The sequence below is a fragment of the Triturus cristatus genome, chromosome 10, assembly GCF_964204655.1.
Source record: "Triturus cristatus chromosome 10, aTriCri1.1, whole genome shotgun sequence".
NCBI classification, from domain to species: domain Eukaryota; kingdom Metazoa; phylum Chordata; class Amphibia; order Caudata; family Salamandridae; genus Triturus; species Triturus cristatus.
This window is the reverse complement of record NC_140593.1, coordinates 89,975,401-89,998,942: the sequence shown is the minus strand read 5'-3', so window position 1 is coordinate 89,998,942 and position 23,542 is coordinate 89,975,401. Positions and strand designations below refer to the sequence as shown.

Here is a 23,542-nt window from a genome sequence, read left to right as displayed (position 1 = left end):
TCCAGACTTCTCAATGAATGGAAGCGCGGTGTCAGTGCCGAAACATATTCAAGCAGGTATCAGGAGGAAGTTGCCTGAAGGAAAAGGGGGGGGGGGGGGTTGTTAAGGGGGTGTGTACATGTCATTACGGGCCGGTGTCAAACTTAGAGCGAAGACACTTACTTGAGTTAGGGTTGTAATCATGCCTGATCAGCGAGTTTAGGCGAGTTTTGCGGTGCCGAGGAAATTAATCTGTAGGGGAGGATGCGGGAGGTTACCTTCAGGCGGATAATAGAGCCGCGAACAAGTGGAGGGAGGGGGTGTAGTTAGAAAAGTACTTACTTAATCCATGCGGCACTCGGTGCAATCAATGGGGGTCACGGGGAGTGGAGCGAATCCTGTGTGCGTGTGGTAACGCGCGGCCACTGGCCTGGTGGTGGGAGGGGGGAGGTTTTAAGGGGCAGGGTTGCCATTGGTTACTCGAGGCGTCCACAGCTGTGCCGAGCGCAGGGTGTGAGGACCCAACAAGGGTAGTAGGCTCAAGGGGTGCCTGTATGCAAATAAAACGCTGCTGGAGTTTACTAGTTAATGTCGTGGAGCATGATTCCATAGCGCTGGGCAACCAAAGTTGAGAAGTCATAAGTCTGGGGTAAATACTAAAAGGCCAAGGGGGGTGTGTGTTGGCTGGTGCAGTAGCTAAAGTTGCAGCATTAATATAGTAAAGGCAGCGTAGGTGTTCAAATACTTGCCCGTTTAGTCTACATTCAACTATATTCAACTATATACAATTAGTACAATAGGGAACAGAGAGGTTGCTTTACATACAAAAGTACAGAAGTCTCAGGGTTGGCAAGAGGAGACTGGAGTTTACAAAAGTCAAAGGCATGTTTGAACACAGTAGGTGGTTACAGAATGGTTCTGTATTCGTCCAAGGTGTAAAGACCTTGTTCAATGGAGCGGCATTTAAAAATCCATTTACATTCCAAGCGGTTAAGGATTTGCTGTTGATTTCCTCCTCTGTGGTTGTGTTGTAAGCTGTCAATCACTTGCCATGTGAAGTCAGATTCAGAGTGTCCTTTGGCCAGAAAATGTTCCACAAGTGGTGCTGTTTGTATTTTGCAGCGGATCCTGCTCCTATGTTGCGAGATCCTGGTCTTGATTTTCTGCGTGGTTTGCCCGATATAGAGTAGTTGGCAGGGACATTTTATACAGTAGATCACATTTTGTGAATTACAATTAGAGAACTAGAAAAGGCAATCTTAGAACTAGACAGCCTAGCAGATGCCAAATCAGCCCTGGAGAAACTAGAACGAACCATCGCATACAGGCACCCCTTGAGCCTACTACCCTTGTTGGGTCCTCACACCCTGCGCTCGGCGCAGCTGTGGACGCCTCGAGTAACCAATGGCAACCCTGCCCCTTAAAACCTCCCCCCTCCCACCACCAGGCCAGTGGCCGTGCGTTACCACACGCACACAGGATTCGCTCCACTCCCCGTGACCCCCATTGATTGCACCGAGTGCCGCATGGATTAAGTAAGTACTTTTCTAACTACACCCCCTCCCTCCACTTGTTCGCGGCTCTATTATCCGCCTGAAGGTAACCTCCCGCATCCTCCCCTACAGATTAATTTCCTCGGCACCGCAAAACTCGCCTAAACTCGCTGATCAGGCATGATTACAACCCTAACTCAAGTAAGTGTCTTCGCTCTAAGTTTGACACCGGCCCGTAATGACATGTACACACCCCCTTAACAACCCCCCCCCCCCCCTTTTCCTTCAGGCAACTTCCTCCTGATACCTGCTTGAATATGTTTCGGCACTGACACCGCGCTTCCATTCATTGAGAAGTCTGGACCCATTTTATTACTTCAGTAAGTGTCTTCACTACCCTGACGCCACGCGGTATTCTTGCTCCAATCACCACGCGCCTTGCCAAGTTGTAACCCATAGTCACTCCGTTTCTCTAGACTAATGGTTTCAAATCAAGACGTCCACTCCCGCGACGAACACGTTTTTCGCTGACGACTTTCCGGTCACTCTACCGCTCATATACTCAGTAAGTGGTTCACTTCATGCGCGCGTAAAGATGCCCCTACCTCCGCCCCTAGCGCTATAAGTTACTTCGTCACTACGAGCTCGGAGTTCCTCACATCCTATTCATGTAATTGCGCATTCCCTCAGGGCACTAGACTGCCCAGTTCCTTCACCTTGCTTACTCTGCCAGGTTACCGTTTTTTCATTTTTGTGTAATTGCATCACTTTTTTGGAGAACACTATGTACCGCTCATTAATTGCTTGTGATGCTTGTTAAAGTTCAGGGACTAATTTATGTTTTGTAATTGGTATTGATTTGTTTTTTTCTGTAATTTTCTCACCTTTAGAGTTCATATGCTCACATTCTGTCCTGATGATGAACTCAAATAACTGAGTTCGAAACGCCGTCGACCCTATGCAACTCGAACCTATTTTTTACTAATTTAATTTAAAATGGTTCTCAATTGTTGCCAATGCGATGTTCTCTTTTAAAGACTCCACCCTCACCTGCATGCCACGCTTTCTTGTCACTAAATATGTGAGCACTTTGAATTCAATCTTTATTCAATAAATAAGTGTCATACGCTGACCTCCCTCGTCCCTTGTTCCTCTATATTAAGTATCACTCTCCAAATGTGAGTCCTTGTACCTATACCAAATCATTTCGCCCTCCTAAGGGCTTGTTCATTTCACCGGACCTTCTCAGGCCAACCTGAACCATTGTTCTTTTCCACAGGGTTTGTAAGAGAACACACAGAGCCTATTGGCAAGATTTCTATTATTAATCTGGAAAATCCTGATACCACCATCCGCAGTATTTACCAGGCGTCGCATTACCGCAACATTCTGAGCTCTGCGCCGTGGAATGGGGCTGTCGTGGTAAATTCAAGAGTTTTACACCGTTTAAAGATGCGGTGTTTTCCCAGAGAGATTCTGCCATGTTTACCTTACAAAATGCGTGCTTAGGAACCGGCAATCCAACTGCACCTGCTGAAGTCATGATTCTGGCACCAAATTGTGAGCTATGTTGGGCTTAAAATGGGGCACCATGATGAAAACTGCACGAGGAACTAAGGAAAGAAATAGGTGAAAAGGACATGATGACACTAGGAAAATGTATCAATAGGTTTGGAGAGGTGAACCTCGCCCCACATACAAAGGCATTTTAAGGAAAGGGTTTTCCGGCTGCTCTTTTGAACATTTCGGTATTTACATTTCAACTATAGTTTTGAACAAGATAAAATGTAGGATACTGGTTAAAAAGGTCCATTGAATATTTACAAAACCTGAGTCCATCAGACTTGAATATGGCGCCAGGGCATTAACTATTCAAGCAGACATTGTTAGTACTGGATTGTGAACCTCTAAGAGGGCAACATTAGCAGACAACTGTCTGTGTCAATTCATAAAAGGCTAAGAGATTGGACACCATAAGTATGTAAAAGGAATTTATAAATTGTAAATGTAATATTATATCCTTTTCTTAAGCCGAGCTTAGCCTGAATGGCAAATCGAAGCACACAGTAAAGCAAACAGGAAGTGAGTTTATGCAGCGTCCCTGCGACTGTATACATTTTTCCACTTTGCAAATTATATTGCCGATAATATATAAATTAAGATTGACAAAAATGGTAATTGAAATATATAAAATTGTGATTAAGAGGAATGTAGTGGGTTGGCTATGAATGCCCCCAGGATATTGCATCTTCAACTTTAGTTGTTACTAAAAAAGCCAGGGTACATTTTGGAGTTTGCGAGTCGGATGTTTTAGTTAACTATTCCCGGGGTATTAGTGACGGTGGCACTGTGCCTATTGACAGATAAGCAACAATGTGTAAGAAAGGTTAATTCGCCAGAAGACAACAATCTGGGAATAATAATAAATCCCGGAGGTGTAAAAGCCAGCAGAAAGATCCTCAAACGTATGTAGAAATTGGGGGAGTTGAAAACACTTCTCAGTTTACCTCATCCTGATCACTAAATGATAAAAAAAACTTTTCTAAGGAAGGTTAACTCCTTTCCAGGTCTCTGCTTTTGTTTCATTGTTGCAGATATATTTATCCAAATACCCCTAGACCGGGGTATTTTATTCTTACATTACATCGCTAGTGCTCAGCAGGGCATGACTCGCATTGTTGCCTTGATGGGATTTTAATTCCTGAGTTGCTTAAAGCCATGCTTCATTCTACTCCTTTGATTGATTCAGGCTCAGCGGGCAGTCCCTGGTTTAACTGCTGCATTTATTCCCCTCTAGACAATGACCTTATGTTATCGTGATGTGCCTTGGGTTTGGTTTCTTGGTGCTTTGCCCGGGATCCCCACAGTTACCTGTCAATCCTCCATGTATGCACACAGTACCTTGTTAAACCACCCTGGGCACCCCGTGGTGAAGACCCAAGTGTCTCTGAGTGTGCGTGACCCTTGCCAGGTCTGTGCCACTCACCCACACTGTGCGCCTCACCTGCCCTAACACTACCCAGCTCCCGACAGACCCTCTTTGTCATTCCACAATCTGAGCCCACTTCCCCACTCTGAGCCCCCTCCCCATGGCATACACGTCAGCCACTTTATGCCACTTTATGCCCCTTTAACGCACTATGCCACCATCTTCAACGTAGGCTTCGCCCACTGCGCCTTCACCAGCTTTGTGCCACATGTCCTGCGCTGTGCTCTCGCCCACCCTTCTCTCATCCCGTTTCATCCTCCCGAAAACCACTTTCCATATTTTATCTGTGGTCGCTAGCATATTATGCGCCCCTGTCAGCCATCTTTATGGCACCCCACCCACAGGGTGTCTCTCATTCTCTCTGTGTCCCTTCACCCATTCCGTGCCCTTTCACAGACACTTCCTCTTGTGTCCCATCGATCACCCTGTTGCCATTCACAAGGCACCCCTCCACAGCAACACACATATGCAAGTGTCAAGGGCTTAAAGTGGGAGAGAGAGCGCCCCACCCTCTCTCTAAATATATATGTATATATATATACATATGTAAGTGTCAAGGGCTTAAAGTGGGAGAGAGAGCGTCTCTCTCTCTCTCTATCTGTCTGTCTATATATATATATATATATATATAGAGAGAGAGATAGAGTTAGAGAGAGAGAGAGAGAGAGATGGATGGAACAAAAGAGAGAGAGCGAGAGACGCTCTCTCTCCCACTTTAAGCCTTCGACACTTGCACGTGTGTGTTGCAGTGTAGGGGTGTTGTTGGTGGGCAGCGTTTGGGTGCCTTTGTAACTGATTAAAGACGCTTTCGAAATATGTCACCACAATGGGACTTTTTAAAGTATTTATTTCCAAAGATACTGGCCGTGGCTCTTCAGTTTTTCGTACTTCAACTGTTGTATTCCCGTTCGTTTTGGAAAATTATACCACGGTTTCCTTAAAACATCTCGTTTCTTGAGTTTTGCATCAATGTTAGTATTTTTTTTTTGTTTTTGAAAATTGATTGTCTTATAAGAGATTGATTAATGTTTGATGATTGATCCCAGATCTAATCCTTTGAGCTTTGTGAAATGGTCTGATCATTTCTTTGTTTACATAAAGGAGATTTCAACATAAGTGTGTAAATAAACACATATATATAAACGGATTTTTGGCCCGGATTTCCTCTAGGAATTTCCCTGTTCTTCCCCGAATCTTGACACACCTTGCCCCGCCCCTACAGGTGACGTCACTGGGGGCGTCTCTTTCTCCAGAGCCATTCATCTGAAGTGAATATAAATCACGGAAGAGGCAGACAGACAGACAGCACCAGGGACATTTGCCCCCTGCTGGCCCAGATACACCTGCCAGAAGCAGAGACACCTAAAACAGCAGTCTCCTGCAAGCCAGAGACTTGCAACCCTCTGTGGCCCCAGAGACATCGTCTCACTGTAGACCCAGAGACCCTCGCCCCAGCAGATCCAGAGACCCTCCTCCCAGCAGACCAAGAGACCCTCCTCCCAGCAGACCCAGAGACCCTCGTCCCAGCAGACCCAGAGACCCTCGTCCCAGCAGACCAAGAGACCCTCCTCCCAGCAGACCCAGAGACCCTCGTCCCAGCAGACCCAGAGACCCTCGTCCCAGCAGACCCAGAGACCCTCGCCCCAGCAGACCCAGAGACCCTCCTCCCAGCAGACCCAGAGACCATCGTCCCAGCAGACCCAGAGACCCTCGCCCCAGCAGACCCAGAGACCCTCGTCCCAGCAGAACCAGAGACCCTCGTCCCACCGACCCTCTTTCCAGCAGACCCAGTTACACCAGCCAGTTTCAGAACCACAGGCACCAGACCCCTGAAACACCAAAGATAACCTCTCCCCAACAAGAGCCACCTCTCCTTCTAGCACGAGAGATATCTGCGTCCTGCGAACACCAGAGACAGCAGCCGCCCTCCAGCACCAGAGACATCTACTCTCCAGCACCAGAGACAGCAGCCGCCCTCCAGCACCAGTGACGAGCGCTCTTTCAGGATAAGAAGGCTTCAAGGCGCACGATGCTGCTGTCTACCTTCCAGGTGAGGCTCTGTTCCAACCTGCGTGCTCTCTCGTCGCTCATTGGGTGTGGTTACTTGTTTCTTCTGTCTTCGAAGCACTTGGCACAGACTTTCAGCGATGTGGGTGAGGTGTTACGTCGCGCGCAGCGTGACATCAGTGGGGCTGGGACAATGTGTAGCTTGTAGTGAGTGACCCAGTGGCGGCTCGCCCTGGGAGTGCTGCGGGGGAGGGGCAGGGTGGTGAGTAAACTCCGGAATTTGGAAGTACAGAGTTAAGTAAATAAATAAAACAATTTACATTGCGTGCGCTGCAACGCCAACTCGGCGATGCCGCGCGCGCAACGTAAATTGTTTTATTTATTTACTTAACTCCGCACCTCCAAATTCCGTAGTTTACTACCCCCTACCCCGCCTCACCGCCCCGTAGCACTCCCTTGGTGAGCCACCCCTGGAAGGGGGAGGGTGGAGGGGGAGGGGGCTCGAGCAGGAGTCAAGGAAACAACGTGACCACCCTCAGTTCCCCAACAGTATAAAAAGTGTAAACGATGAAAGTGTTTTAAAGTGTTCTGGAGACACAGCATGGTGACAGAAAATAGACGAAGCTTGGACGGAACAATTGTTAACCAGCTGTGATTCACACGGTGGCTCTGGAAGAAGGGGTGCAGCGGGTGCTGCAGCTCCCGCATTCAATTTGAAATATTCTAGATGGAGAAAGAACAATAAAGAAGTCATTTTAATGCTTTCCCACTGGTGGCATTTGTTGAGTTTTTTTAAAGACAGGCTCGTACATTTCCCCCACACCTTTTAGTGAAGTGCTTCAGTCTGAGAGGCTGTGCCTCGCGTCGCGTCGTGCACTATCAGGGGTCCGTCAGTTTGGCACAGACCAGTGCTTGTTTCTGTTCCAGCGGGTTGCGGGCAGTACCAGTCCGTATTAGACCTGGAGTGAGTGGCTGAGAACACGACCGGAAGTAGACAAGGCAAACACCGCACGGGTTTATGGCAGAGGTTCAAGTGCACTGCACTTCTGTGCACGCTGAAACCGACGCTCCCGTGAGTCCACAATCCATACACACTCGCACACTCATACACAGGTTTTCCTTCCTTCTTTCGCTTCCTCTATCCTCATCTCTTGTTATTTCTATTTCCTTTTCTCTCCCATTTCATCATTCTCTTTCATCTCCTTTCTCCCTCTCATTTCACGTAGATCTTCCCTTCCTTCTACTCCTCACTCGTCCACAGACGCCTACGTTTCTTCCTTTCTCTTCCCTTTTTCATTGCCTTATTTTTCGTATGTCTTTATTTACCGCTCCCTCTTCCCATCGTTTCGTCCTCTTCGTTTCGCTTTCACTTTCTTTCTTTCACTCTCGCCCCCCTCCCGTGTATTCCATCTTCTCTCTTTGTTTTAACTTTTGGTCCTACCTCTCCTCTAGGCTGTCTCACACAACACCCTTCCAAACGCCTTCACGTGGTCTCTCACGCACCCGCGCGTACACACTCATTTATTTGTTAATTATGCACCTTGCACAGTAGCGAGACCCAATGCTTTCTCGTATTCTGTGCACAAATCGTGCACACACACAAACATATCTACTTACAAACCACACGCAACAAAAACTTAGTTAGAAAAACAAAACAAACGTATGCAATCTGGCCAAAACGTCGTTTTTTAACAAAGTTTTTATTCAGTTATTTTATCCAACTACCAGGCGTGAATGAACACATGCATTTATTGTATAAAACATACGAAAATCTTAAGCACAATAATAAATTCCTTGCTTTTAATATTTTTGTTCAGTTTTATTTTATTTATATAATATATTTTAATACAATAAAGGCATTTATTCAACTACCCGGCATACTTTTGTTCATTTGCCTCTTTTGCCAACCAAGCACAATATATATGTAAATAAACAACCATAAGGTTTTATATAAAGGTATATGAATTTTTGTAATGTTACATGTTCACATAAACTCAAAAAACACGAGTCGGAGCTCTCTGCCACCCCACAGTTTCCGGGAAGAAAGAACACTAGCGCCTAGACTTGAACTGTGCGCGCCTCTCAGCTGCTGCTTGTAGAGGAGACCTGAATTTAAGAATCCCCTCCGTTACATACCGGTGTGAGCAGGGGTGAAGGGATGGGCGGGGTCCTGACCCCTGCGCTTGTGCTGCGAGCCCCGCCCACCCCACTTGCCCTGAAGTTATCCCCACCAATGGTATTAATTCACCCAAGTGCCAGGAGTAGTGTGATGTGCAGGGGGTAGCTAAGGGCATGTCTGGGTAGCAGTGGTTACCCCGGGCCCGTCCTCCTTTTCACGACCAAGCCAAGCACTCAGGCGCTAGCACCAGGGAAGACGCTCGTGCGAGGGTCACTTTCCGCACTGTGCGCAGCTCTTCCTTCAATTCCTTGAGAACCACTAATGAAGCCCTGGAAACATTTGTTGTAACCGACGTGCAATGCACACGAGCTGCACTATCAGCCACTAGAGCATAATAACGCGCACCTCTAGTCACGACCTCATAAGCAGTGAACGGTGAAATCCCACCAGGTGCGCAGGGTATTAGCAGCGCTCTATCATTTCATGGCCGGAAAGAATCTGAAAACCGAGCCCTCAGGTGGGAGGGGACTTCCGGTTGGGCGTGGACAAGGAAACGTGTCTTTATTGTGACACTGTCGGTCGTGCCTCAGGCTGTAAATAAAACAAATGGGATAATGCATAGGGCTCACTGACGCACGCGCTCTCCATTGTGTTCAAGCCGCACGCACCGAAGAGGTGAGATGTCAACATTTCTTTAAAGTGGTGCCCGTGCCTGACCCTCAGGGGTCCACAAACACAAATAAATACCTTTCCTAATACAAAACACTTTCTTCTTTCAGAAATCAAAGCCCGTCCTCTTGCTGTCCAGACGGACTCACACTGCGGCCGTGGAAGGTAGGTGTCTGCGCATGTTCACGCTGGGACTCACGGGGGTCTGTGTCCTAGGGTCTGATCACTGCACTGTGTCCAGTGGTTTGTTAAATGTTCTGTGTCCTAAGGTGTTTTAAAGATCCGTGTCGTAGGGTGTATTAAATGGTCTATACCCTAAGGTTTGTTAAGCATTCTGTGTCCTAGGGTTTCTTAAGCATTCTGTGTCCTAGGGTTTGTTGAGCATTCTGTGTCCTAGGGTTTGGTGAGCATTCTGTGTCCTGGGGTTTGTTAAGCATTCTGTGTCCTAGGGTTTGTTAAGCATTCTGTGTCCTGGGGTTTGTTAAGCAGTCTGTGTCCTAGGGTTTGCTGAGCATTTTGTGTCCTGGGGTTTGTTGAGCATTCTGTGTCCTGGTGTTTGTTAAGCATTCTGTGTCCTGGCGTTTGTTAAGCATTCTGTGTCCTGGCGTTTGTTGAGCATTCTGTGTCCTAGGGTTTGTTGAGCATTCTGTGTCCTAGGGTTTTTAGAGCATTCTGTGTCCTAGGGTTTGTTAAGCATTCTGTGTCCTAGGGTTTGTTGAGCATTCTGTGTCCTAGGGTTTGTTGAGCATTCTGTGTCCTGGGGTTTGTTGAGCATTCTGTATCCTGGGGTTTGTTAAGCATTCTGTGTCCTGGGGTTTGTTGAGCATTCTGTGTCCTGGTGTTTGTTGAGCATTCTGTGTCCTGGTGTTTGTCGAGCATTTTGTGTCCTAGGGTTTGTTGAGCATTTTGTGTCCTAGGGTTTGTTGAGCATTCTGTGTCCTAGGGTTTGTTAAGCATTCTGTGTCCTAGGGTTTGTTAAGCATTCTGTGTCCTAGGGCTTGTTGAGCATTCTGTGTCCTAGGGTTTGTTGAGCATTCTGTGTCTTGGGGTTTGTTGAGCATTCTGTGTCCTAGGGTTTGTTGAGCATTCTGTGTCCTGGGGTTTGTTGAGCATTCTGTGTCTTGGGGTTTGTTGAGCATTCTGTGTCCTAGGGTTTGTTGAGCATTCTGTGTCCTGGGGTTTGTTGAGCATTCTGTGTCCTAGGGTTTGTTGAGCATTCTGTGTCCTAGGGTTTGTTAAGCATTCTGTGTCCTAGGGTTTGTTAAGCATTCTGTGTCCTAGGGCTTGTTGAGCATTCTGTGTCCTAGGGTTTGTTGAGCATTCTGTGTCTTGGGGTTTGTTGAGCATTCTGTGTCCTAGGGTTTGTTGAGCATTCTGTGTCCTGGGGTTTGTTGAGCATTCTGTGTCCTGGGGTTTGTTGAGCATTCTGTGTCCTAGGGTTTGTTAAATGTTAGGTGCGGACCCATGCAGGTAAGAGCGGTGGGGCCGGGTTGGAGGGGGTAGGGAGATTCAGGCACGTAACTCGAGCCAAATTATTTTAATACTTCCGGCAAAGTATCCTTGTATAATGTAACTGGTGCTCAAGCAAGGTGCCTCAATACCTTCGGATGGAGTTCGAGGTGTATAAAACTGCAAAAACATACAAAGCATGCAGCTTATGGTGACCAGATCTTGAGAACCAAAAACCCTCACATTTGGGGAACATAGAAGAAGGACTACAATTTTTCGTCCACGGAATGTCGCAGAATGACAGTTGTCATCAACATAGGATCACAGAAGATGCATTAAGAAAGTTAATACAATGTAATTTCTACAATGAAAATAATACCTATTAATTAAATTGCTTACTTATAACAGTTGCTAACTAGCAAAGCTTTAGAACACCCAAGAAAGTGCCTGTCACTGTTTTCAGTCAACCCCTTCTAAAAACCGGGACATGAGGCAAAATGGCCGAAATCTGCCCGGACAGTTGGTGAAAAACCGGGACTGTCCAGGCAAATCCGGGACGTCTGGTCATCCTAATGCAGTTACTTTTCAGCAAATGCATTCTCACACTGTGGCAGCAAAAGTAATTTGCAGCTTTAAGGAATAGGTAGAGTGAAGATGCAGGGGCTCTAGGAACGGGTGAAAAAAGAACAAAGCCTCGTTGTCAAGTAAATGGTCTTTTAAAGGCCTATGAAATACTTGGGGGCGGCTGCGGTAAGACACCAGACCAGCCAGCCCACAGCAGCTCAGGAACTGTCTGTGTGTGTGTGGGGAAGCTGTCTAAGCCCAGGCTGACACACACAATGAGGGGGCTGAAGCCCTTTGAGCCCTATGCGTTGCACGCCTGGGGGGACTTGACAGACGACCATGAAGGGAAATTGAATGTATAATTAATTTTCCTTTGTTATCGAATGTCGAAATACCACCCCCCCCCCCACCCCCCCACTGCTCTATCACTCTTACCTGCATGAGCTGGTACTGGTAAATGTTCTGTGTCCTAGGATTTGTTAAACATTCAGGGTCCTAGGGTTTGTTAAATGTTCTGTGTTGTTGGGTTTCTTAAATGTTCCGTATCGAAGGGTTTGTTAAATGTTCAATGTCCTAGAGAGTGGTAAATAATTTGTGATCTAGGGTGTGCTAAATAGCCGCGTCCCAGGGTTTGTTAAAAGTTCCATGTCGTAGGTTTTGGTAAATGTTCCATGTCGTAGGGTTTGTTAAAAGTTCCGTGTAGTAGGGTTTGTTTAATGTCCGTGTCGTAGGGTTTGTTAAATGTTCTGTGTCCTACGTTTGTTAAATGTTCTATGTCCTGAAGTTTAAGTGATCTGCGATCTAGGGTTTGTTATCTGCTCCAGTGTGTACCATCCTGATGTAGGTCTTCGCTCAGCCTCGTCTCCATGTCCGCGTGATGCTGGCTGAGATCCGCTTGAGCTTGTTTTCTTTCGGATCCAGATCCGCTGGATTTCTTGTCTTACTCTACCCAGGCTAGCAGTAGCTCTTATCCTCTCCCTTCTTCCTGTGCAGCGTTGGAAGGGTCCCCCCTGGAGAAGGCGGTCACTAGCAGCTTTGCTTCTTTTATCCATGGAGTGCAGTTGGATCACTTGTCACAAGTTGTGCGACACCGCAGCAAGCGCATGATCCTGGACAGCATCGGAGTTGGACTGGTGGGAAGCACAACGCATGTGTTCAACATCGCCTTGGGATACTGTCAGGTAAGATGAGGTCTGGAACACACCAGGCAGCACACTATGGAGCAATCATCCCTTTAAAAGGAACCCCTACACCACAGGTGGCCAACAACACCCTGAGATCCCACAATTTGTGGTTTAAGTTTGTACTAATCGATGGAGCATTGTGTGAAGTTTTTTGGGAGTCCCAGGACAGTCCCTCAAATTTTAAGAATCAAACAGGCACATGCATCAACCATTTTTGCGAGCGCAAATGGTGCAATTCGCAAAATTCGGCCGTTTGCGCCTGCAAAAAGGGTTTCTGCGATGCATCAACCTGACAGCCTCTCGCAATTTAACAAATCGCAAAATATTGAGATTTTTTAAATTGTGATTGCATTTAAGGAATTGCAAATTGCGATTCTTTAAATGCAATGCATGATCGAATCGCAAATTGCTATTCCTAAACTGCAATGCATGATGGAATCGCAAATTGCGATTTTGCTAGTAGGGGTCGCAAATTACCATCGATTTATACTTGATGGTAATTTGCAAAAACTTAGAAAAATGCACTAAAGTGCATTTTTCAAAGTTGTGGGTTACACACACATGCCCTTGGAGCATGGAGGTGCACAACATGTGTGCACAGATCAATTTCAGGGGTGCAATAGGGTGTCCTTTTGAGACCCTTGCACCCTTGAAATTGCATGCGCAATTTGCGAGTACCTATTGGTACCCGTAAATTGCGTATGCAATCTCCCATTTATTCCTATGGGCCTACAGCCCATGGGAATGAATGGGAAGGCATTCCTTAATTGCGACTCACAATTTGAGAGTCGCAATTAAGGAATGTTTGAGAATCTCTAATTTCATAGCGATTCCTACATGCACAGGCTTTTGCAATTCCTTAATTGCGATTCCTTAATAATCGCAATTAAGGAATCGCAAAAGCCTAGATTGATGCATGTACCTGTACACCTTTTATCACCTGAGTCCTGGGGCTTAACCCTATTACTGAACACAACACTGAACACAAAAAACTGGGCACAAAATGCACCTTTTTAGCACTTCATCCCATTAGTAGCAAAGTTGTGCAGTTCAACCTTCACTCAAGGAGGTGCTGTGGGATTGATATTCTAAAATCAATGAAACCTCTAATAGTAATTATTACACTCTTGTCCAGCCAGTGTTTTTGCTCAAAGCAAAAAAGTGCTTTACCTTAGCCACACAACATAATACTGTACAAAAAATATTAGTGTGCAAGACAAACGTGGTACACAGTAATTAATGTAACAATTTCTGTTTGAGGAAATTAGTAATTTCCAGTCCTAGGGCATTGTGTGATATCACCAGTGAGTAATCTGGCCCACTGCCCTATTGAGAGAGGGGTTAGTGCAGGTCTTCTTGTCCCCCCATTTCTGGGTTCTCCTCCCTGTCTACCACTCCTCAGCAGAGCTATGGCTACGTTTGTGGCAGCGTCTATCATTTTCTCAGGTCGCAGTTCTGTTAATGCTCTTCTCTTACACTGTAGGAGCCAGTCAGCTTTTCCCCTCAAGGCAGGCCTCAGGCAGCTTCTCCAGACAGATATGTAGAACATCCTAGTTCCGGTTCTCAAACCTGGCGAAGAGGCGTTAGTCGTCAATTACGACAATCCTCGAGCACAGAAATGTTTCTCATGACCACTGGTGGGAAACCCTAGCATTCTGGTAGCAAAATCCTCAAACACTGGCTAATAGGGTCTACCCAATACTTGTTCCAAGTTTGCAGATAGTTTGTGCATTACACAATCTAAGGGTTTCAGGCAGTTCCCAACTTTTGCACATTCCTCCTAGAAAGGTTCATGTAGTCATTGCCTCACAGCGGAGTTCAGTGCAGTTTGTGCTGGTATTCCTGCTCCTGTAGAAACTCTACCTGAGCGGCAGCACGCGCTCACAAACTTACCGTTTGCGATCACAAACTTACCGTTAGCGATCGCGAGCAGGGAAAAAACTCCGCTGCACATCGTGAAGCGGAGTTTTCTGCACTCCCCGAACTCCGCGGAGTGCGAAGTGCAGAAAACTCTTCAAACTCTGCGAACAGAGCGAAGTTCACCACCCAGGCCTACAAAAAAGTCTGTCCTGCCACTAGAATTTGTTAGAGCCTCCACTCTCAATCTTCTATAGTCTGGTGAGCTGATGGTCGTCACTTTCAGATAAGGAGGGTGGAGTTGGTGCACCTCTTGAGACCTTAAAGCCCAGCTCTGAGTCGTGTTCTGTTTTGTAAGGAACCATCGGCCCACACTCATTGTTATGAGTCCTTCGGTTATAATAAAACAAATACAGCAGAAACTCAATATGAGGAACTCGAGGATCTACACTCTCCCGAGCCATGCATGAGACCATTTCCACATAACAATCTCTCACCTAATTAAAAACACCCACCGATTATTAGATTCTGTCTTGCGAGAAGACTGGCCAGGACTACGGCAAGCAACAGAATGTGAATGCATCAGACCCCAAAAAGAAGCCCCCGTGCTCTAGGAGGTCAACATTACACATAGATGTTGACCATCAAGAGAAAGCATGTAAAAAACAGTGCAACCGACCATAGACCACCGATAAACCTTTAGACTTCAGGTGGCATCATCTGCTCAGACACGCTCAGATAACAGAAAAGACAGGAAGGATCACAATGGATGTCCACTAACTAAATTGATGCAAATTATTAATGTTCAATATCACTATGAAATAGTGGCCGATAAAAGACGTCATGAATGCATGCCGCCAAATAACCACTGCAGTTTTAATCCACTAACCCATATCTATTTACCATCAGGCTGGCATTTTGCTTTGTAAGGGCCAGATGTACGACCATTCTAAATTGCGACTCTCGCAATTTGCACTCGATTTCGAGTCGCAAATTGCGAGTCGCAAATTATGAGTCGTAATTTAGAATGTACAACAGTGTCAGAGACACTGATTGAGATTCCGAATGGGGTCGCAAAATGCGAGGCTCATGAATATTAATGAACCACTCACAATTTGCAACCCCATTGGGAATGGCTGGCCCTTCCAGGGATGGTGCCCTGTGATGGGTTATCTCCTACGCAGCCTGTGGCCCTGTACTATCCTGTGCATGACTCATGTAGGGGTATCTATACTCCCAAGTGGCTCCTGGTAAACCCCACAGGATGTATCAGTCGGTGCATTATTCCCTCATAAGAGTTTTCTCTCTTTCTCCACTAACAGGACCTGTATCCCTCTTCTGCAACAAGCTCTGTTTATGGACGACATGGACTGCGGCTCTCCCCCACTCTGGCTGCATACTCCAACGGAGTGGCGGTAAGGCACCGGGCAGCTGCCTCTCATTCAATCAATCGATTAACCTATGAATCTGTGTGTAATGTCAGTGCAACTGTGAGGCTGAGGTGTGAGGGTGGAGATCAGACAGCTTTACACTTTGGCTGAATCTCCAATCCTGATTCACATGAATATGGTTTAACACCAAAATAACCTCCCAGGTGTGATCTTTGAGATTCTAGGATGAACATGCGCACTCCATGTACGTCGTTCTCTGTTTGTTGTGCGGCAAATGGACTATTTATTCTCTCAGGAGTCTAGAAGGCGATGAAGTAGATTCTCTGCTAAATACTAGGTCCTGCTTTTCTGCTCTCTTTGGAGAGGGGTTCTATCAGACAATAGCATAGTTAAATGACCAATTGTGAATTTTGGGATCATCTCCCTTCTGTACTATATATCTGTAGGGCAGAGGAATAGTTAATCTTCTGAATTACATCATGTATCCTTCACCTTCTGTACAGTTTTCCTACTGTTGTGCAGAGCTCCTATTGGTCAATGAAATATTCGATCTTCGGATTGGCAGACATTGGATCCACCCTCTTCAGTACTGGGCAGCAGTGCTATCTCTGAATATTCTTTAAAGGTCCCCTAAATCTCCTCTTTTCTCTTCCCAGACTCACGCTATGGACTTTGATGACACCTGGCACCCTGCCACTCACCCCTCGGGTGCTCTGCTGCCTGCCCTCTTGGCTGCTTCTCAGATGCTGCCTGTGGGTTCAAGGCCCAGCGGTGCAGACCTCCTGCTGGCATTCAACGTGGGCATCGAAGTGCAAGGAAGACTCATGAGGTTCTCCAGTGAGGCCAGCAACATCCCAAAGAGGTACGGTGATGCACACCAAGACGATGTATGTGTCGAAGAGCTATGAGCAATGCTGACAGAGGGTTTTTAAATCGAGGAGCTATGAGCAATGCTGACAGAGGGTTTTTTAAACCGAGGAGCTATGTGTAATGCTAACTGCAGGTTTATTCTTAATTGAAGAGCTATGTGTCATGCCCACAAATGACATTTACATTTCAAGCAGTTATCCATGATGTCTACAGATTGCATTTACATACAGAGGGTCCATGTATGATGCCCACAGAGTGTGTTTAAATAACTAGGACATATGTATAATAGCCACAGAGGATGTCAATATATTTAACTCGCATGTATAATGCCCTCAAAGGAGAGCAGCATCATCGGAGAGCACATATAATGCCCACAGAAGGTGCCACTATCTGACCACAGTGTGCATTTATACCCCGAAAGAATGTGTGATGAGCAACAAAGACAGCAATAGTGCCAAGAGGTGCATTTGATGTTCTACAGACGGCAAAACTAATCCTCTGAGGCATGTATGATGCCCACCAAATAAATACATGCAAATGGCTTTTAGTAGGTTGAAAACATTTTATTTTCTTAATGTGCCAATACCCCACTATATCATTAGTAATACAAGTCTGACTTCACTGCATGATATAATGAGCATTACATATTACATATCTGACATTGCTGTAATTCCTTAGATATAAATGTCTCACGTTAACATGCATTGGTCACTGTTCACAGTGCATTAATCTCTGTAACTGCCTACCTCACATGCAAGGCACATAATAAAGGAAAAGGGCAACTAACAGCAGGTAATACTTAGAAGCACATGGACTGTAAAGCTATTAGTAACAGTCCTCTGTAGTGTCACCTCACAGGTAGATAACCACCCCCTGTCCCCATCTGGGTGATGCTACAGCGTCGCCTCTGACAGAGAAAAACTACAGTAGTCAAAGCAAGCCAGCTTGGCATTCTAATTCTCAATCTTAGCCTTTCATCTGCGGTGAATACCAAAATGAGTAAGTGTCTTCTGTGAATACGAAAATGGTAGTAAGTTTAGGATTTTAACTTAAGTTAGCTCTGTGAATCGGGCTCCATATTTCTGTAGCATAAAAGCACAGCGAATAAATACTAACACAATGGAAATGCAATTAAAATGTCAATTAATATGTCATATAAACCGATCCTCCCCACCTTGTGTGCGGATTGATAACAGGCACATTACCAGCAACAAATCAGAAAGAACAGCTCGACCCAGCACAAGACCCGAGTGTAACAATCTCATATTATTGCACGTTTCCTTCGTTTTAAAATCTGCCAAAAGAAAGAGGCCGCGAGCAGCATGCCAGGGAGCCATGCAGCTGTTGTGAGAACAGCAAGGCAGGTCTGCAGTGTCTGAACTTAAAAACTTTAAAAAGTGGCACCTCATGGTATCATAGTGAATGATCTCACAATATATTTAACAACCCAACCACATTATCAAACAAAGGGACCTCCTGGAACCCCTACTGTTGGCAGCTGCTGATGATGTGTAAGATTGAGTAAGAGGATACGTTTTCTAATACTGTTCAGTGGATGGTTCATTAAATGTTCCACCGCTAATGTTACTGCCTTACATCATTACAGGCCTGACATGATCTGATCGCGTTTACACTCTTCACATTAATCACATTACTTCACTTGGCATAAATGTCTCATTTTTCTCTGTCCCCTTCCAGGTTTCACCCTCCCTCTGTGGTTGGCACCATGGGCAGTGCTGCTGCGATAGCCAAGCTTCTTTCCTTGAATACAGACCAATGTGCCCATGCTCTGGCAATTGCCACTTCCCTGGCAGGGGCACCCATGGCCAATGCTGCAACCCTTGCCAAGCCGCTACACATTGGCAATGCCACCCGTCTTGGGATGGAAGCAGCACTTCTAGCTGCCCGTGGGATGGAGGCCAACCCCCTCATCTTGGATGATGTGCCCGGCTGCTCAGGGTTCAGCGCTTTCTATGGTAACTACCAGCCGTCACCCCTGGAAATGCCAGGTGAAGACTATAGTTTCCTCCTGGAGAAGCAAGACATTGCCTTCAAGAGATTCCCTGCACACTTGGGCATGCACTGGGTCGCAGACGCTGCCATGTCAGTAAGGAACAGACTAGTCAATATCATGGGTAGCTTCAATCCCTCTACCATCCAGAGAATTATTCTGAGGGTCCCAGTGTCTAAGTACATCAACAGGCCCTTCCCTGAGTCGGAACACCAGGCCCGACACTCGTTCCAGTTCAATGCTTGCATAGCCCTCCTGGATGGAGAAGTGGGCATCTCTTCTTTCGCCGAGGACAACCTCATGAGACCTGGTCTGATCAACCTGCTGGAGAAGGTGGTGCTGGAGCATCCAGAAGACAATGAAGCCAACTTCGACAAGATGTATGGAGAGGTGGGCCTTCTGCTGGAGGACGGGACTCTCCTGTCGGGGCGGTGTGATACCTTCTATGGACACTGGAGGAAGCCCCTCAGCCAAAACTCGCTCCGTGAGAAGTTCCGCTCCAATGCTCTCCATGTGCTGCACCGAGGCCAGGCTGAGGATATCATTGAGATGGTGGAAGATATAGAGTGCCTGGAAGACAGCTCAAGTCTGGCCTCCTCCCTGCAATAGGCAGCTGTCAATCACAAATATATGCAACAGCTGTCCTCGCCTGAACTGTATCCCTTCAATGGAAGCAGTGAGGTCCATTCCTTCTGGAATCCCAGGAAATGTGGAAAATACGTTGTTAAAAATTCTTGTGTGAATTATAACAGGCCAATCATAGAAATATATTTGTCATTTCAGAGTGCCCAAAACTAATTAACCTTATAGAGCCCTGGCTCCTTGTAAATTCCCATTTGTGGGACAGTCCGATGCTATTTCTGGGTTGACTCCTTGTGAGTAATCCATTTTGAACTAAATGATTTATAATTCAGTGCACTGCTGATTTTAGAAGCAATTTTGTATTTTCTAATAAGTATATTTATTTTTCAATAATAGTGTGATTGGCTACTGTAATGTAAATTTCAATGTTATTATTGTCGGTCATTGTTGTGTAGTTTGATGCAGGGCATTGGCTGGTCCAAAGCTTGTTTTTCGTAACTCATGCTGTCCTATTTATAGAGAAGCCATAACCCATGTACCATGTGAAGATACGTAGTCCTGCTCGACTAAGTGACGAACTAATGAAGGATTCCCAAATGGTGGTGGTCGTCACTGCTTGAAACCATCTGACTCTGGTAAGATGGACTGTGGTGATGTGACTGCTTCTTCGCCAGGAGAAATCTGTCAAACTCTCAGCCTCTCCATGGGGCACCCAGCAGTCACATGCTAGCAGGTAGCACTGGGCATCACCCATCCACAATATTCAATAATTCCTGTTTGGACACATGTTTGAGGCAGAAGCGAATCGGGACTACAATACCTTTGATTTCTGTCATCTGTTTGTACCGTAACAAGATATATTTTTGTATAAACTTAATAAACTATTTATTGACTTTGAGCATTGCATCTATGGAATAAATACCAAGCATGAAATCCATAACTGTGACTCAGGACTGAGAAACAACACAGGCACCCCCATGCATTCTGGTGTGCCATATACTGGATATGTGTGATTTGCATTTTGACAACTATAAGAGGTCAAATGCCCCCAGACCAGGAAGTGTTTACAAAGGTGCAGTTCTACCACGCAGCTGGGTAGAAGATATTTGGATTACTCACATGGGCACATGGAGCCTGTCTGCTTTTCTCACCTTCAAACTACTCTAGCAGAAGTGTAACTTCCACCCACTCTGACCACCAGAGAAGCCATTGAAAAGTCAGTCAGGAGACGGGCAGCTTTGGAACTGTGGGGCACAAGGAACAGAGTTGGTACCGTGTGTTGGGTACTAAAGTAACCACCAGAAGGACACTAGACATGGGTTCACTGTGCCATAAGAATCAAGCTATACCCTACTGACGATCCCCAAATTGGGCAAAGCCATTCTGGGGTTGATTGTGCCCCTTCCTGGAAGGGGTCTTGACTGGCAGTTCAAGACTCACTGTTACCATGAGGTGGGTGTTTGTCTAGAGTGGCATTGTGGGTGAAAAGTGATGCACTGGAATGCAGCCCTGGTCATTGCCAGCAGCTGAGATGACTTCAAGCATTCCTTCCATCACCTTGTTGGTGCTGCAGTTGATGCCCTATGAGTGATGGGGATGAACCCCTCCCATTTAGTAGTAGATTTTCCCCTTTTTCCCACCACACACTCAGTCTCTGCTCCATTTACTACTAATTCATGGAGATCGCCGCCACCGTGGAAAAGGTCCCTACACTGAAAACACAAGGGAGACAGAGGTGGCGGTCCCTGGCTGCAAGTTTGTGAATTGTATTTTGTAGCGCACGAGTAGTACCATGGTGGTATTACTTCACATACTACAAAATGCAGTTTGTGAATCAGACACATTAATGGGGGGTTCCTTACTGGTGCCCACCACACATGCCTTGATTCTATCTGTGGTAATTCATTAATGGCATGGGTAACACACCTGCATAAGCACCGTGAAAAATAATTGGTTATCAATATTGGCAGTAACTGCTCTGAGTCATTGTTTTTAAGTAGGCTACTATTGGGTTACTGCTTGACTGGAGAGATATACCTGATAGACCAGATCATAAACCTGTTCTTAATAATTTACAAGATTAGAAAATCCCCTTCCAGGAGCTAAGGTTACAGCTGTCATGGCAGATTTGGGCCACAACCTGTTGTAGCAAAATGGGTATAATATAGTGCAGTGCTCTGAAAGAGCTGTATACCTTTTACTGACCCATATAGGAAACCTATGCACTGACCGATAGCAAAGGAGGAAATTCAAAGTCTGTACCTATAAAGGGATGAGGCAAGGATGTGAGCCCATAGACCACCAGACGAGGTATTACAGGATGTAGATAGTATTATAAATTCTTTTTTTTTTGTTTTTTTGTCCTCATCTCACCAATAGATATCAGCAGATTTAGCAAGCCATCTTACTTTACCTCTGGGCGCCTCCCGGCTAGCTGCGTTTGTTTGGTCGACCCAACCTGCCTCCCGTGGTTGAGGCCTGGTGTAATCATAGGACCCTGGGAGGAGACCATCGCTTAAAAAATTACCAATCGCAGGTGCCGTCCCCAGCTTAACAAAGGATACCAGATATTATATGGGTTTTCCTTGCTACCTTCTTGTTCTAGACGGGCCATGCCAAACGCTGCTATGAGCCAGACCTCTCTGTTCGGGGGGATCGAGTCTTTCCACTTTATACAGATCTCCCTCCGAGCTAGCAGTATAAGGTATAACAGCAGGCCCTTGTAGATCTGTAATAGCGCCCCGTTAATAAGATCATTGCCCCCAAAAATCACCAGATGGAGATTAATCTCAATATCAATTTAAAAATGGACGATAAAGAGTCCCCCACGTCTTCCCAAAAAGATCTTATCTCCGGACATTCAAAAAAGATATGAATATCGTCCGCATTGGGTAATTTACATCTAGGGCATTTTGGGGGAGGGCAACGGAGCAAACTTACCTATCTTAGCCGGGATGTAATAGAGTCTGTTGAGCACAATGAAATGATTCTTTTTTAAACTAGCTGGCTTGATAGATTTATAAAGTAGTTTGAGGGATGGTTCAAAAAGGTCTTCAATATCATGGGTGAGGGGTGATTGGTTCCAGACCGCTGTTTGGGGGGAGTATCCAAATCGTCTGCTTCAAAGATATTTCTTTCTTTTTTGGTTGGACGTTTTGCTATAGCCGCTCTAGTTCCCAGTTCCCAGTAATTTCACCCACATGCCATGATTTAAGTTGGAGATACTTAAAGTTAGAAAATGTGGGGCCTATCTTAGCTCTTAAGTCCTCCCATGGAAGAATCCCATCAATATCCACCAAACCAGACCATTTCACCAAACCAGCTCTCTTAATCGGATCGCCAAGCTATCGCCCAGGCAGAGTGGGGTCCCGAGGGAATCCCAAATGGGAGCAAAGTCGAAGAAATATCCTATGCCCCATCTGCATCTCACTTTATACCATGTCATCAAGGCAGCCTTAAGAACCTTGAGACGGACACGTTTAAAGAATCTTGGAGCACCAAACTTATATAAAAACCCTCCTTCGCCACTTCCTCCCTCAACCATTGCCATCTCGCCCAAGAGCCTGCCCCACGTTGTATCCTCGGGTATTGAAAGCAACATCCTAATGCCCTTAAATTGAAAGGCCGTTAAATACCAACTGATGTCCGGAAGAGCCAATCCACCTTTTAAAAGTTTTCTTCTCAGTTTTTTCCAGGACATCCTAGCACTTTTATGTCCCCATATGAAGCTCCCAATTTTCCTCTGGATCTTCCTTATACTCTTATTGGGAAAGATTAAGGGAACTGCATTAAATAGATACGTCAGTTTGGGAGGAATGCTCATCTTCACCAGATTGACCCTCCCATAGATCGTCAAAGGGAGGTTCCTCCATCTGGAGAAGAGGCAGTCAATTACTTTTTACATTTTTTCCAGATTAATCAAGGGTATTTTATTCAGGTCCTTGACAATTTTTATACCCAGATACTTGAATTCTTTACTGATGGGGCCTCCCCTATAATCGGTGTTCCAACACATAACTTCAGTTTTCGCCGAGTTAGCAAGGTACCCTGAAATTAGACCAAACTCCTCCAGCAAGTTTTAAAGCCGTGGGATAGATATCTCTGGATCACTAGTGTAAATTACGACATCATCAGCATACAATGCTACTTTACACTGATAATTTTGTGATTTAAAAGGACTGATTGAGTCATCTAGCCTGATGGTTTGTGCTAAGGGCTCAATATCGATGTTAAATAAAATAGGGGATAAGGGGCACCCCTGTCTAGTCCCTCTCTGGATGTCAAAGCTGGGAGTCAGGGTGCCATTCAGCTGGATCTTCGCAGAAGCTCCCTGGTAACAATTCCTTAGGGTCTGTACAAAGACAGGGCCCATGCCCAT

The 23,542-nt window shown here is 45.8% G+C and overlaps 1 protein-coding gene and 1 long non-coding RNA gene across 3 annotated transcripts in view; one reads left to right on the top strand and one right to left on the bottom strand.

The window, feature by feature from the left end:
* The window catches only part of LOC146788925 (uncharacterized), a 98,263-nt gene that overhangs the window by 68,031 nt on the left and 6,690 nt on the right, over nt 1–23,542 (bottom strand). The gene's annotated exons all lie outside the window — the stretch shown is intronic.
* Nucleotides 5,762–20,062, top strand: LOC146788926 (cis-aconitate decarboxylase-like). The gene is made up of 6 exons (XM_085630491.1): nt 5,762–6,511; nt 9,367–9,421; nt 12,263–12,450; nt 15,633–15,725; nt 16,358–16,563; nt 18,270–20,062. Exons 1-6 carry the CDS (start codon nt 6,491–6,493, stop codon nt 19,189–19,191), a joined length of 1,485 nt encoding a protein of 494 aa, XP_085486617.1. The 5' UTR covers nt 5,762–6,490; the 3' UTR covers nt 19,192–20,062.